The 14,712-nt window shown below is 42.1% G+C and overlaps 1 protein-coding gene across 4 annotated transcripts in view; it reads right to left on the bottom strand.

Annotated features, from left to right (window-relative positions):
* MTMR6 (myotubularin related protein 6) overlaps positions 1-14,712 on the bottom strand; it is a 32,303-nt gene that overhangs the window by 17,026 nt on the left and 565 nt on the right. For all 4 annotated transcript variants that reach the window (XR_004141065.2, XM_031465777.2, XM_031465775.2 and 1 more), the window contains exons 2-7: positions 8,296-8,412; positions 7,517-7,679; positions 6,109-6,266; positions 5,803-5,931; positions 2,913-3,047; positions 498-630 (exon numbers count right to left, since the gene is read on the bottom strand). Coding sequence is in view for 3 of the 4 variants with exons in the window: in XM_031465777.2 (XP_031321637.1) it covers positions 498-630; positions 2,913-3,047; positions 5,803-5,931; positions 6,109-6,266; positions 7,517-7,679; positions 8,296-8,412 (835 nt within the window). In the remaining variant the exon portion in view is untranslated. The remainder of the gene's footprint in view (positions 1-497; positions 631-2,912; positions 3,048-5,802; positions 5,932-6,108; positions 6,267-7,516; positions 7,680-8,295; positions 8,413-14,712) is intronic.

Genomic DNA, 14,712 nt, shown 5'->3' with positions numbered 1-14,712 from the left:
CCTAATATTTAAATTTCTAAAATTCCAAACCATGACTGGAAAGATAGGTTAATATTTAAATGGCACATTATCATAAATTAATCTTCCCTGTACTGACTAATCAAGAATATTGAACAACAGCAATTTTTCGTAAAACCGTTAGAATTGTCCTGTCCAGTATGGCAGCCACCACTCAAACATGGCTACTGCACACTTGAAGCGTGGGTAGTCCGAACTGAGGTGCGCTGTAAGGGTGAAATACACACGAGCCAATTTCTTAGGCTTAAAGGGAAAAGTAAACTAGACCATGATTAATTTTTTATATTGATTACATGTTAGCATGATGTTTTCAATATGTTAGGTTAAGTCTATTATTAAAATTCACTTCAATTGTTCTTTACTCTTGCCAATGTGACTACTAGAAAAACTTCAATTACACAATCTCAAATCTTACGTTCTGCCTTCAGCATCCCGTTTCTGCTGAACAAAGGTGCCTGCAATGCAAGCAGCAATCATACCTTCCAACAGTCTCTGAAGGCTGGACCGCATGACGTGAATATTTTCAATCCCAACAAACTGAAACCTAATATTAGAGTAGTTGTCTTCATTTTCATAACCTTTTCCAGCTGCTCTGTTGGCCATGGCATTCAGCTAAAATTTTAAATTTTAGAAATTTAGAGACAAATTGCTTTCATCTTTTAACTTAGTTTACCAAAGTATCATGAAAACACGGAATAAAGCACATTATAGCTAGTGGAATTTAAAGGAATGCCTCCAAACTGAATATGCCACCATTTTTAATAGGCGGCTACTGTGAAGTAACAGGGTTGCTACACAATGGAAGGGTCAGACAAGCTCCCCACAAATAACTCACTGATGTTTTCAGCCAGTTTCCCATATGTTTGTAAAATTTCAAAATTAAAAATAAGAAAGAAGTACCTCCTATGTAAATCCTAAATGATTCAGAGACAAGCAGAGCTGGGGTTTTTTTTAACAGAATCAATCTATGAGGTTCACTTCAGAACAAGCCTGGAGCACGTGCTCACTCAGAAACCCCCAGAGGCCCTGAAAACCAGACCTGAAGCACCCGTCAGATTACGTGAGGCCCTTCACATTCGAGACTACTGGAGGCCCACACCGTGTGCGGCAACGCACTGGCCCGAGACATCTCCAGGAATTAGGCCCCCAAAACTGATTTCTAGGGAGAAAGGACTGCCCATAGGCCCATGGGCTTTGGTTATTAGATCAAATGCTGTCAGAGGTTCTCTTGGGATTTGGCATGTTTAGTTCTTTTCGACTACGATTTCACACAGTATGTTGTAACTTGCTAAGTATTCTTATGAACTTGGATGAAGCAGAACCTAAACTGGAAGAAAAGCTTGTCTTTCTCCTGCAGTAGACTGGGGCCCAGGACGGCAAGAAGTACAGTTAAGTTGTATCTGCTGACTCATTGGTTATTCTTACCAATATAACTTACCACCTACGATGACTAAGGCAAGAGTTAGCTGTTAAAAATTACCACTACTTCAGTTTAAGTTTAACTAGGAAAACAATGCAATCAAAAAAAGATATTTTCTGTGTAGAAGTCAATTATACAAGTAAGAGCTATTAGGTTCTAAGAAACAAATTGCCCTCAGACCACAGGTTCAGAAAGTCTTAAATTACAATCATCTGCCATATCTAACATTACCTAAAAATAGTTCTAACCAATTAACCCACCCAGATTATACAAGGAAGGAACCTAAAACTTTTCTTACAAGAGATAGCACCAACACTCATGACTTCTAAGAAAGTCTTTTTGTGTAAATAAAACGTTATCGAATTATCAATGTCCAATTTTTAGTATGTCTTAATTCACTCAGATTACTCTTATCTTGTTTTCTCCACTGTCCCTTGTGAGACTGTATAATGGTGAGAATTACTTCTCAAACAGCTACCATTCCTTTCAACAAGGCTGCATAAGTTGCACTCTAGACTGCTCACTCGCTTTTTCTCATCGCTTTCTCTTATTTTCTCATCATTCCAGATTCTTGAAGAAATCCTCACTATAATTCTGCCAATGTCCTTTTGTGTAGCCCACCAGCTCTGCATGCGATGCTATAATAAAAATTAAAAGTAACATCAGCTGTTACCACTGAGGGCTTTCACTGTTAGCTGTAGGATCCTACCTGAACTGGCTGTTTAACTGTGCTTATGAAAGGGAAGGGGATTCTGACATTGGTCCCAATGACAAAAATTTATCCTGATATCACAGAGTCCTAACAGAACAACTACATCCTGTGCTCTGTTTATAATTCTCTGGTTCAATGATTCCTAAGTTAACTACCTATTTTCCTTACTTTCTTGAATATTCCAAATTAAGATCTATTATTTAACACAAAGCATTTTGCCAATTAAGAATTCTACCAAAAAGTAATACAATTAAGTATTTCTTCACAATAACAAAAGACATATACCAGCAAGCATTCCCAATATAAAATTCAGCTTTCCTAAATTTATATATACATATACACACATACATATATACATATACATATATACACACACACATATCCACACACACACATACATACATAGACACATATATAGATATATATAGACACATATATACATATACACACATTTACATATACATATATACACAAATATACACACATATATATTACTTACACATATACACACACATATACATACATACATATATGTGTGTGTGTGCGTGCGTGAGGACATAAAAGAAATCGTCATCTGGCTGACTGGGAAATGGGTCTCCTAAGTTGGTATGCTTTAAAAGATTGATTTCTTTGGTATCATTAGCCTCAGTTAATTTAAAACTAGGACTGAAATACATTAAATATGGACAAACTGATCAACTTCCATTACTGAATCAGCAAGGACAACTGCCCAGCCAGACTGCGCTGGGCTCGGACACATACCCGGGGCCTGGTGTCCACGACGTACATGTAGTGGTTGGCTGGGTTGGCTTTGCTGATGGCCTGAAGCAAATGCTCGTCCTCCAGGCACCGGGCACTGAATCCTGACAGTGGCTGACTACATCGACAAATGGCAGCCTAGTTTTAAAAAGATAGAAAACAGATTATTCAAAGATAAATCTAAAACTTATCTGAAAAACATCTTAAAAGGAGAAAACCCCAAAAGTTAAAATCAAATGCATAGTCTGTTTAAAAGCTGGCAGGACAATTCGGGTGTTAACTTTGAAATTCTATTTGGATTAAATACTGTTTCAATGTCTTGATGTTACTTAAGTTTTCCCAATACTATCTCCTACTAAGAAACTTAAATAGCTCCTTATCTAGTTTGATGGAAAAAAAAAAATCTTTCATCCTAAGAAGCAACACCTGTTCAATTCTGTATCAGGTAACCTACCAGACAGCTGCATTCTGTGCTCTGGATTATAAGATTCTTTCAACTCAAGTTCAGGTAAATGATTCATCAATAAATGTAGAACATAATTTTTTTAAACAGCACCATTTGAACCTTTACTTTCCAAAGGGTTTCAGAGCTCTAATTAGAAATCAGCAAACTTTATATAAAATGAGACATAAAATGAGAAAAATGAGCTTCAATTCAAATTTGGTTAAAATACAGTCGATCTAAGAGAGCAAAAATAACTGTAAGAAGTAGTGCGTGTTGGAGTAGATTATCTACTGTTGTTCAGTCTCAAGAAAAGATTTAAAAGACTTAGACCCATGTACCTTTTTCTCAATCTCATCCATACCAGCTCCAACTTAACTCTACCCAAACATTCCAACCACAGTATCATTAAGGAAAAAAGTACATATAAATTCATATTCACACATTTTAAATTCACACATAAAATAAAATCATGAAAATGTAATAAAACAGTAGAAGAAAATGAGGACTGCCTTATTAAGGTTTTCTCAGACCAACTCTCTGGCTTGTTGGGTTGGGCACTGTGTATCTATTTTCAGCCCAGTGTTCCAATAAAAAATGTATACAAACATGGGTGTGTCAAACAGAGGCCTTAACCAGTCATAACTCCCTATGACTTTGTTATGAAAAGCAAATTAGGAACTTCTGTTTAAAGTTTTACTTTTTACCTCTGGCTCCCTTCTCAAACCCAACTAAAGTTCTAAGAAAGAAATTCTAAATGTGTAACACCAAAAGGTCAAAGAAAATGAGAAAAGAGACAAAAATTGAGTAGAGCCATCAATAAAATGTGGGGAAATGAAAGCAGACTGACAAGTAGTAACCGATTTAGCAAAGAAAGCTGACAACTTGTTCCGAGTCAAAAGGAAGCAAGATATTCTCAGCAGCAAAAGCCCAGGAAGGCCCGGGAGCTGATACCTCTGAAGGCCTGACGGGGGATAATGGAACACAGCTAGGCTGGGGTGAAGCCCTGTGCCCACCAAAACAAGATTAAGTAAAGCCCGGGTAACAAAATGTGCAACCGCCCCACCCTCTTCCCACACTTGGATCCTGGACAGGCTTACTACACACAGTGGTGTGAAAATTATAACAGAAAAAAATCCAGAGAAGATCACTCAAGCGCACAAGCGAACTTCTCAACAGCTTTGAAGCACCTCACTCTTAAATATGAGAGGCCAGCCAAGAATCAGATATTCGAAAGACATGGAAAACAAAATAAATAAGAAAAAAAAAAACTCTGAGCAGACTGCTATGTGGGGAGCACAAGAATTCTTTCTAAAAAATTCTTTAACATCTTCAGAGTCACATCCAAGAAGAGAAAACTAAAAAGTTCAGAAAAAAAAATTTTTTTAATAAAAAAAAAGCCCAGAAAACAGGAAAGAATTCTTGGATTTTTAAAACATTACAGCAAAAATAAAGGAGACAGGAGATGGACTGAAGATAAGGTTGAAGAAATCTTACCTCAAGAGATAAATAGGAGAGAAAATTAAGAAAAATGAATGTTTATGCTAAGAAGCCCACTTGTCAACACACACACACAAAGTACAAAAAAATTAACAGAAGAGAGGAAATTACCAAAGGAGCAACTTCCCACAACGGAGTCCTGAGTTTCCAGACAGAATTTAAAACAACACGGCAAGGCACATCACCATGAAATTTCAGAACCCTGAGGAAAAAGACAATTCTAAATGCTTCCCAAGGAAAAAACCAGCTCACAAAGGACAGGGCATCAGAACTGGCATCGAGCCCTCAAGTTACCAGCTGTGATGAGAAGAGATCCACCCTCTCCGAACCACCGGTCCCCACGGAAAGGGACAGGTAAGGAGCAGAGCTGACAAGCTTGCCCAGCGGCTCCCATGCACAGAGAGCACTAATCATGGAGGCCCTCCTGCCTGCGCAGGGACTGCAGGTAAGTTTCACCGTGCTGAGCAATCCCTGTCACAGCGTCTCGGTATAAAGACACCGCCTCCACCCCTTCTCACTGGAAAAGTCCTCCCAATGTGAGGAGCTTACTATTAAAACGGGAGCCTGAAAGACCCTTGGTTCTCTCCCTTTTCTCAATAGCTGGCTTGTCCAAACTATCTGCTCTCCCTGCAAACAAGCAGGATCAAAAGAGAACCAGAGGAAAGCAGGAAGAATCTATCTGCTCACAAATCCTGTTGTTTTCAAGTCACTCCTGGAAGGGAAGAAGGAAAGGATGAGGGGGAGGGGAGAAAGATGACAAGTATGAGAGTTTCCGTATTTCAGGATAATTTTGTTTTTAAATTTCAATCATGTTATTAAGGGAAAAGCCAGCACTTCTCTATCAGCAACATCATAACAATGACCTCTTAATGTAAAAATGAACGTTCTTTCGGATACTTATGCCTGAAGAGGGTTATGCTTCAACTGTAAAATCAAAAGAAAGCTTCCTACCTCCTTACTCTGATGATAGTAGGAAAGAACGGGGAACCGCCCCTTGCTCCGGAACTTGGAACTACCAACAATTATTGGCTTGCTTGCTATTCGGGGAACATAAAGTTCTTTGGGGTAAGTTTCGCAAATCTGTAAAAATCAAATAAAACATAACCATTGCACTCATGGTTCCAAACCCAAGAGGTTAAAAAACACCTTTCAAACACTAAAACATATTAAACGCAAGAACAGTACAGAGTAGTACACGGACAAGCCGCTACTATGACTCTGACTCTCGGTACCAACATTTTCTAACTGACAGGGTACCTTGTAGTCCCTGTTGGCGTCAGACAGCTGCCAGTTTGAATTCGGCACCCCCATCCTCTGATACTCCTCCGCAAGGTCAATGAGCTGCCAGCCTCGCAGTCTTTCTGAATCGTTTTGTTTGGGGTTATAAGAGAATGCGTAGAGGTCTTCATATTTTGCTATGGTACACAAAACACATAAATGTTAAAATGCAATTTATAGGATTTAATAATTTTTTCAGTTTTATCCCTCCGTTTTTAAAAAATTTTCAGAGATAGCTAATACCTGAACATACTTGAACTTACTATTTTCCCAGTTCTTTGATGAAAATGAGTAATCTGAAGACACATAGGTCGATCTAAGATTTCATTTGTATCATTAGCAAAACCTAGTAAATATCACAGTAAGACTTAGACATTACTGCAATACTTCCTTCCCTTAAAAGTAAAATTTTAAAGAGAGAAGCAGACACTTCCCACCCACCACTCTTCCCAAATGAGACGTAACACAGAGGACTAATGCTTTAACCAAGAACTAGAGATGGCACAGAAAAACGGGAAAGTGCATGTACATCCCACAGAATGGTGTTGGCCAAAACCAGCAGAGGGTGCACAGAGCCCCTGAGAGCATCTGCTCCTGAACAACGCCACGCCCCAAAGTCAGAGAAGCATGCCCGCTGTGGGACGGGGCTTCCCTAGGGGCGGTGCAGACACCCGTACAGGCTCTGAGGGCCCAGAGAGGAGCTGGAGAGAAGAGTGAGAGGGGACCTGCTCCGAGACCGCTGCAACCCAGGTGTGCAACACACAAGAAACAGTCAGGAACCAGTGAGCTCTGTCTCGATGGAGACAGCCACGGCGTCCAGCATGCTGGGGGAGGAAGCCTGCAGACGCTGGGGCACCAGCGCCAGTAAGAGTCCTCCCCGGGGCCAATACTGCCCTCACTCCTGCCTCCACTAAAGCAGGAGTCACGCTCTCTTACCCCTGCTCACTCCAGTCAATCTAAGGAATCAGCCCCACTGTGGCCAGGCGAGCCTGACCTCCCTTAACTTTTCATGCAGTAATCAACTTCCAAGTCATTCCTCTTGGCTCTGGGACATCAACTTAGAAAAAAAAAAAAAAAAAAAAAGCTGGGCTACTGGCTCTCAACAGACTTTGAAAACGTCAACAGCAATCTGGTTCGTCAAGCCTGTACCACTGTAAATGCTTCACTCTTTCCTTGCTATTTCCCTGCCTTTGGAAACCGTTCCTACAGTTCAGATCGGAAGTTTCTCATCATTTCTAGGCCAAATTTTTTGGAACAGAGCACATAAGAACCCAACTTAAGAGTAACCTGAAGTATAATGTAACAATAATGAGATATTAAATAAAGTATCTTGGATAATCTAGTCCATCTCAATTAGCAAGTAAGCTCTGGTCCTGGAGAACAGCACCTTGCTTTGACAGCTGTAGCAGAGAGTTGTAGATGTCGTGGCAATCTCTTTCTCTGGGAACGATGAAATGCACAGTCCGGAAGTTCTTGCACTGAATCACCAGTGGGCACCCCGACGTCGTCAGAGCCAGCTTCTCCACCGAGGCAATGTGGTGGTGCAAGATCTACAACGGGAGGCAACATCTGATCATCATTACAGAAAAGCACAAAACAGCTACTGTCTCCCAGAGTGCAGACATGTGAGAAGCGCCTCCGCAAACACAGTCTCCGATCTTACACTACACACGCAAATTTTTAATGACCATATGCCCAAGCCAGAAACAGACTCCTTCTACTCCTGAACCTCTGAGCTGTTTTCTACAAGGCAGAGGGGTGACCATTAAAAAGCACCCCCTCCCCCCAAAGCATTCTAGTCATGTCATTTCCCACTTCTCTAGCCTCATTCCAATTCCTCCACACACCCGAGTCCTAGTGACCACAGCCATCGCCTGGCTCCTCTGTACACGCACTGAGCTCCTCCTGCCAATTGGGATGATAGCTCTGCCCCTTCAGTCAGGAACTCCAGGCCTTTGCTTACAACTCATCACCGAGAGAGAATCCCACAGCCCAGGTGACGCCACAGCTTTATTCAAAAGGAGGGCGGAAGTGCTCACATGACTTTGAAAAATTTCTCATTTAGACAGGCAACACCTAAAAATGCTTGTACATATTCAAAATAAAACACAGCGTAGGTCGATCCCATTGTGATAATCATGGTAACCCGGCTGGGGTCCTCCTTACCCAGGTTTCTTTCTGGTGAAAGTCTATGAACAACAGATGTGTGGCCGTGAGGTACAGGGTCCCTGTCAGAGCCTTGTTGCTGCTACTGAATCGGTCAAGTAATTTCACTTGCTCAACCTAAGAAAGAAAAAGGTGTTATTTCTCATTTCAAAAGTGGAATAAAATCCATTTTCTGTTATCCCATAATTCAAATGTACATTTGCAAATGTTTTCCTCCTGTTCAAAAACGTGAGTTTATTTAATGTCGAAAGTTAATCACGTATCTTGGGGAATGTGTCACCCACAAACAACATAGGCATTATTTACAGTTACAAACATAACCAACAGAGAGAACTCTGTAAAAAATGCACATGAATACGAAAGAGAACAGGAAGGAGGGCCGCGGTATAAATGAGCACAAACACTTTTTGTATTCAAGAGGCAGTATGTTTTATTTAAAGTTGGCAAGTCAAGAAATAAATACATAAAGGTTATTATCTAGTGCCATGAAAGTAATCTACCAGGAAAAACCAATCCTGGACGAGCTCAATGGCTGCGAACACTGCGAACACTGCGAACATCACTCTGCCCAGCGTCCCCCCCCAGGAAAGCTCTGTGTCCAGTTCTGCTCTTCTCCCCACCTGCTCTCCCTCCTCACTCAGCCTCTCCTGCTCAGCCAAGCGCGACGCCATCTTCAGGGCTCATTGATGCCCTCTCTTAACAGGAATCCTTCTCAGAAAATTAATTAATAACTAATGTCAGCGCTGCATTTCTTCCTGGCTCTGAATTCCCTCGCATGTCACATGCTGCCTGACCGCCCTCTGTGGCTGAGGCAGTGAGGTACATGGTACATCTTTATCAATGGTGACACACACACACGTGCGTGCACACAGGTGCCACTGGGGAGTGTGGGCAGAGTTGGCCAAGAATGTGCAGGAGGGTACTGCTTTGAAAAGATAATATTTATTACTACTCATTCCTTTGGGGGGGAGGGGAAGTAAAAGAACCTTTACCAACTAAAAATATTAACCCACAGCTGTCTTTAAAACCACAGAGCTAACCATTACCTCGTTAATTCTATACTTTTACCTCATATATATTTTCTTTTCCCTTACTAAAATTGAAAAATATCCCACTATGAAATTAGGATTTCCAAAATAATCAATAACTACAACTGTAAAGGCTACTTAGATCTCCAAGAGGCTCGATGCCATAGTGTTTTATTTATAACAGCAGTGTCCAAATAAGTTAAAATTTAAATGCAGAACAAAATATTTGATTGTGATTCAAAACTCCACCTGCAAGGGTAAGGCAGTGAATGGAGTTTCAACACTTCCCTCTGGAAACTTAGAGACAGGATCTAACTTACTGCAGCTCAGGTCTGGCAGCTGATTTGACAGATAAAAACTAAAACCTGTCAGATCACCACGCACTGCCTTTAAAGCCACAGGAAAACTTGCTTCTTATAAACCTGAATGAAGATTTCTCTCGGAAGTCAACATTTGTTTCTTTGTTTAGGACTAGTTTGCTAATTCACTCCAAAATGCACTGGCTACCAACTAAAGGTCAATCTGTCTGGGCCTCACTTTCTTTATGTGTGGAATAGGGACAAAACTCTCTCCCTCAAGGGCTGCAGGAAGGCTGGGGAATAGATGTCAGGTCCTCTACACCACGTTTGCCTGAGAAATAGTAAGCAACAAAGCGAGCGAATGAAAGTTTAAAGAAATTCCTGTTGCTAGCGAGCTGAGGAGGTAAGCTGATCCTGACTGTCCTCTGCACTGACCACTGTCCAGTTCAAAGCAGACAGGAAGGAGGAGGCACGTGGACTTGAAAAGCAAGCTCAGTCTCCTAACCCGAGTGCTAGGGTTGGAACACCCACATTCTCCTAGTGTAAGTGTCAAAAGCAAAGCTCGACAAAATTTTCTTGACTGATGCAGAGGAAACACAGAAGTGTCAATACAGGATGACGCATTATGTAAGAAGCGGAGGGACGTAGCATCTTACCTGATGAAAAAGAAGCACCTGTTAAGGTAGAGAAACTGCTGTAAAGACAACCAGTGGAGGACTTTGAGCACAGCAGCCTGTGATCAGATGCCATCAGAGGACCTTTCTGACGGCAACGCGGAGGATGCGCTGAGTTGGGAGAAGACTGGTCCTGGGGTAACCGGGTAGGAGGCCACAGAGGTACCTAGGGGAGCCCGGGAGGATGTGATACAGGCCAAGAGCCCCCCCACCCCCCGAGATAACAACAAACTGGTGTGAGAAGGAAGGGACCTAGAGGCTTCTTAAAGACACTACGCCTGTCAGGCCAGCTGCCATTTACTGAGATAAAGTATAAAAGGAAAAGTGAGTGAGGGAAAAGAGTCTAGCTTGACGTTAACAAACTAAGGATTACCCATCACCTTAGTAAGTGCAAAACTATATTCAAATCAAAATATAATAAAAATCAGGGCATGTCTCCTTCAACATGGCAATCTCTATATGGATGTGACAGATAATAAATCTGAAATCATTCAAAAACATTTATTTAATACCTAAAGTTCTGGAGAAAAATAAGAGATTTTCCAAGAAAACATACAGATTATTCTGCTCTTTGCTGAAAATCCTAAGACTGTAAAAACAAAGAAGTCAGATCTTGTTTGCTAGGATCGCACAAAGCTCAACCACACACACCGCCAGTTTCTAAACCCCACCTGCTGCTGCTGGTTTCCTCTTTTCAGCGAGAGCCGAAAGCCCTGCGCAGATGTTGCTCCGGACTTTACCTGGTGTTTTCATGGAAATGTTCTCAGAGATTTAGGGAGCAACTATGACTCTCACAAGCACTGAGGCACTTCAGAGAGAGTCGAGACCCTTCTTACAGGCAGTGTCACAGGCAAAAAGGAAATGGGGAAGAGGGAGGTTAAGGGAAAAGAGAATAAACAGAAGGGGAAGGAGCAGGGAGAAAAGAGCCGGAGGGTGTGGTCCTTATGCGGAGGATGGGAGATGCTAACAGATCACCTTAAGGGCCAGTAGATCTGTTGCCAACTCTGGGCCTGCGCTCAAAGGTACCCTGATGGTCTATACAGAAGCTCAGGTTACAGGTGACTACACAGCTGGAAGGGAAAAACACAGGAAGTCACAGACAGATCACATCCTGAAGATTCAGACACCCAAGAGGGGAATGTGGCCCCTGGGGCAGGAGGGACCAATGGCCTTCCTCAGTCCAAGTTCTGTGGCCCACGGCTGTATTCACTCTATGACAGGACAGGGCGATTGAAGCTGGGATGGCCTGCCGAGGCCTCTCTGGCTCCCTGTGATCCCTCCCTACAGCCAGGCGTCCACCTGGGACCGAGAACCATTATTCCACACTCCAGTAGTCCCCCGTGATGACGGGAACACGGACAGCTCCGAGTCTCCTGCTCTGGGCCAGACCTCCTCCCTCATTCCAGACCCTCGTCATCAGCATCCTGCCACCTGCTCCTCTCCCCGCTCCCCTCCCATCCAGTCCTCCTCACACTAACCCACCTCCTACTCAAACCCCTTGACAAGATCACTGCTCTGCGAGGCAGGAGGGGGAATGGCCATGGGAACAGGACAGGCATCAGAGGCCCGGATCCAGGCTCCTGGCTCCACCATCCAGGGATCACAGGGAGCCAGAGAGGCCTCGCTTCCTTCGCGGAGCCAGCTGTCGGGTCAGGACAGGTTATTTTATTTAGTCTTTGCAAGTTTCAATTTTCCCACCTGAATAATAGGATAACATTAGTGTGAGCCAAGGTAGCACTTTACGTGGGGAAAGCATTCAGGTGCTCCTCCAAGTCTATGGGCTCTTATTTCAAAAAAACAAAACAATATCAGTTTCTCCTTATTCTTGATCCATCCTTAGTTTTGCATTCCCTTCCCTCTTCGTAATACATAACATGGATCTGTCTATATACGTGTATACTCTCACATTCTGATGACAAGGGGTAACAAGCCAAGAACAAATGGAGCGTTAATTTTGAAATTACTCAAGCTGAATACCAGTGGGGTTGGGTTTTCACGGGACATCTCGCTTAGCCAACTCTAGGAAGCAGTCTTTCACGTACGTCTAGGCTCGGAAAACATTCTTCCACTTCCTTCTGCAAAGCTCCACTCACAAACAGCACACTACCATCTGGGGCGATCCACGGTGTCAGCCAAGCCCTGGCGCCTGGCAGGGAAAGGGGAAAGAGGGCATAAAGAGGAACTGACTCTGCACGTTTCCCGTTGTCTCCTGCCCAGACTCTCTCGTTGCGGCAAAATCAGAGCTCAGAGTGATGGGCAGCAGTGTCACTGCTTGTAAGCATAGCTTGGAAATCTCTTTCAAAAATTCAAATTCTGACTTGACATCTTTTTTGATGCTATGCAATGAGTAGCCCAAATGTGACCAAAACAGGGTGATACAACTGTTCCTGAATGTTAGAATTATACAGCCATTTAAGTAGTAGTCAGCTCAGATACTTTATCTGAGGTATCTCAGATTAGTAAGCAGTAATTTTTAAAAAGGACTATAAACAGTACAAAAAAACACCACCACATAAAAATGATTTACTTACGATAAGAGGTTTGGGGGAAAAAAGCTTAGAATTACTATTAAGATTTATTTCTGAATTAATATTAATATATTTGAACAAAACAGATGAAAACTGGAGAGATAACAGTAAAGTCGTTATCAGTCTTGGGAGTTAGACAAACCTTGGTTTAAATCTCGGCTCTCCCCATCCTGAGCAGGTTCCTTCCACTCTCTAAGCCTATTTCCTTCTCATCTGCAAATGTACATAATGTCCCCAACCGGCAGCATTAAGAGTTTGGGGATAATCTTGTATAAATTAACGTATCTGTGACATCACACCGTGCAGCTGGCTACACTGACACACGGCTGCTCGTAAGTGGTGATTACTACTTCTCAAACACAGCGGTCTGCGCGACGTAGAACCAACTGCTAGTTCCACGGAGCTACTCGACAGTCAGTCCATGATCACGACTAAACTAGAGAGAGTTCAAAACAGCTAAACAAACGGAAAGCAATTCATTTTTACTTTTTAAATACTTACAACTATTTTTGCAGGAAATTAACTGTCCAGGTGAAGGCGATGATAATGGAAACAAAACATTGGCTATTCAATCTTTTAAGACTAAGTGATGACTCAGGAAAATGTTAGAGTTCACACAACTGCTCTCAGAATGCCCTGAGATCCATGCTTGTCGTGCTCACTGTTGTGTGCCCACTGTTGTGTGCCCAGCATCTGTACAGGGACTGACACACAACACGTACCTAGTAGATATCCATTTAATTGCAGTCTATGTACAGCCACATTCCAGAGCAGCAGAGGTCTAATGCTAGAAAAATAACCAAAGTAATAAAGGAGCACACTTAAGAAGTGTGCTTCCATTTTTATGGAAAATTAGTCGGAAGTCTTTTCATCCTAAAAAAGTCATTAAAAAACCTTTACTAAACCACCAGTGTTAGCCCACTGTGAACAGGTAAGACTAAATCAGAAAATTAAAGTTCATAACCTGGTAGTTAATGAGGAACAGCAGAGCAAACGAAAGTTACCAGCAAGAATCTTAAGGAAATAAGGTAAAGAAATAAAAACGAAGATACACGTTCATTATAAATTTAAGGCAGGAAAACGTAAAATAAGCCGAGGGATCCTAAAGCTCTTCTAACACTCTGTTCACTCTTACCAATCCTTAGGAATAGATTTGTTCTAATTGAGTAAATTCAGTTCATTTTTACTGTTTTCCTACTGTGCACTATGAACTGTAACAAGCACTGTGAAAGGTGCAGAGATGAGGTGCAGTCTGGCACAGAAGGAAGTCCCTGCACACAGCTACCACGTACACACATGAGGAATCTGGGAAATGGGACAAGAACCTTATCTGATGCCCACCCTACCCCTCCCTTCCACCTCTGCAGTCTTCTACTAGTTTGGTTATTTACCTAAGCACCCTCTACCTTCAAACTTTAAGTGGCAGCAACTTGAATTTTAGAGTTACTTTATCTTTCTTCTCTTAAAAATAGAGATTTTCAAAATGGGGTTGCTTTTTAGCATCCTTAATTTTACTAGGTACAATATGTGCCATGTTAAAAACATGCTCTAATATACGTCCCTGCACACCGTAAAAAGGGTTGTGAAACACTTTAATGACATAGATCTCAAATTCTCCCTGCAACAAATGAAGGCGTGTGTCGGCTCTTTTCCTAAATGAGCTGTGACTTGAGGACGAGCAGCTACGGACTGCCCCTAACCGTTTCGGAAAAACCCGGGGAGTCAAGATTCGCAGTGGGTCTTCTTCCTGATTCTGCAGGTTCCGCGCGGTCTTAAAAGGATGCTATTCAATGCTTCTGATTGCGAGTTACGTTTTCTCCCTTCCCAAAGTTGAAGCTGAACTAAAATTCTGTAGGTAAAGTAACTTGGTGTCATTTTCTCCCGTTTT

The sequence above is a fragment of the Camelus dromedarius genome, chromosome 13, assembly GCF_036321535.1.
Source record: "Camelus dromedarius isolate mCamDro1 chromosome 13, mCamDro1.pat, whole genome shotgun sequence".
Classification (NCBI taxonomy): Eukaryota; Metazoa; Chordata; class Mammalia; order Artiodactyla; family Camelidae; genus Camelus; species Camelus dromedarius.
Note: the sequence above shows the minus strand (reverse complement) of the source record. Positions and strands in the feature narration are given on the sequence as shown.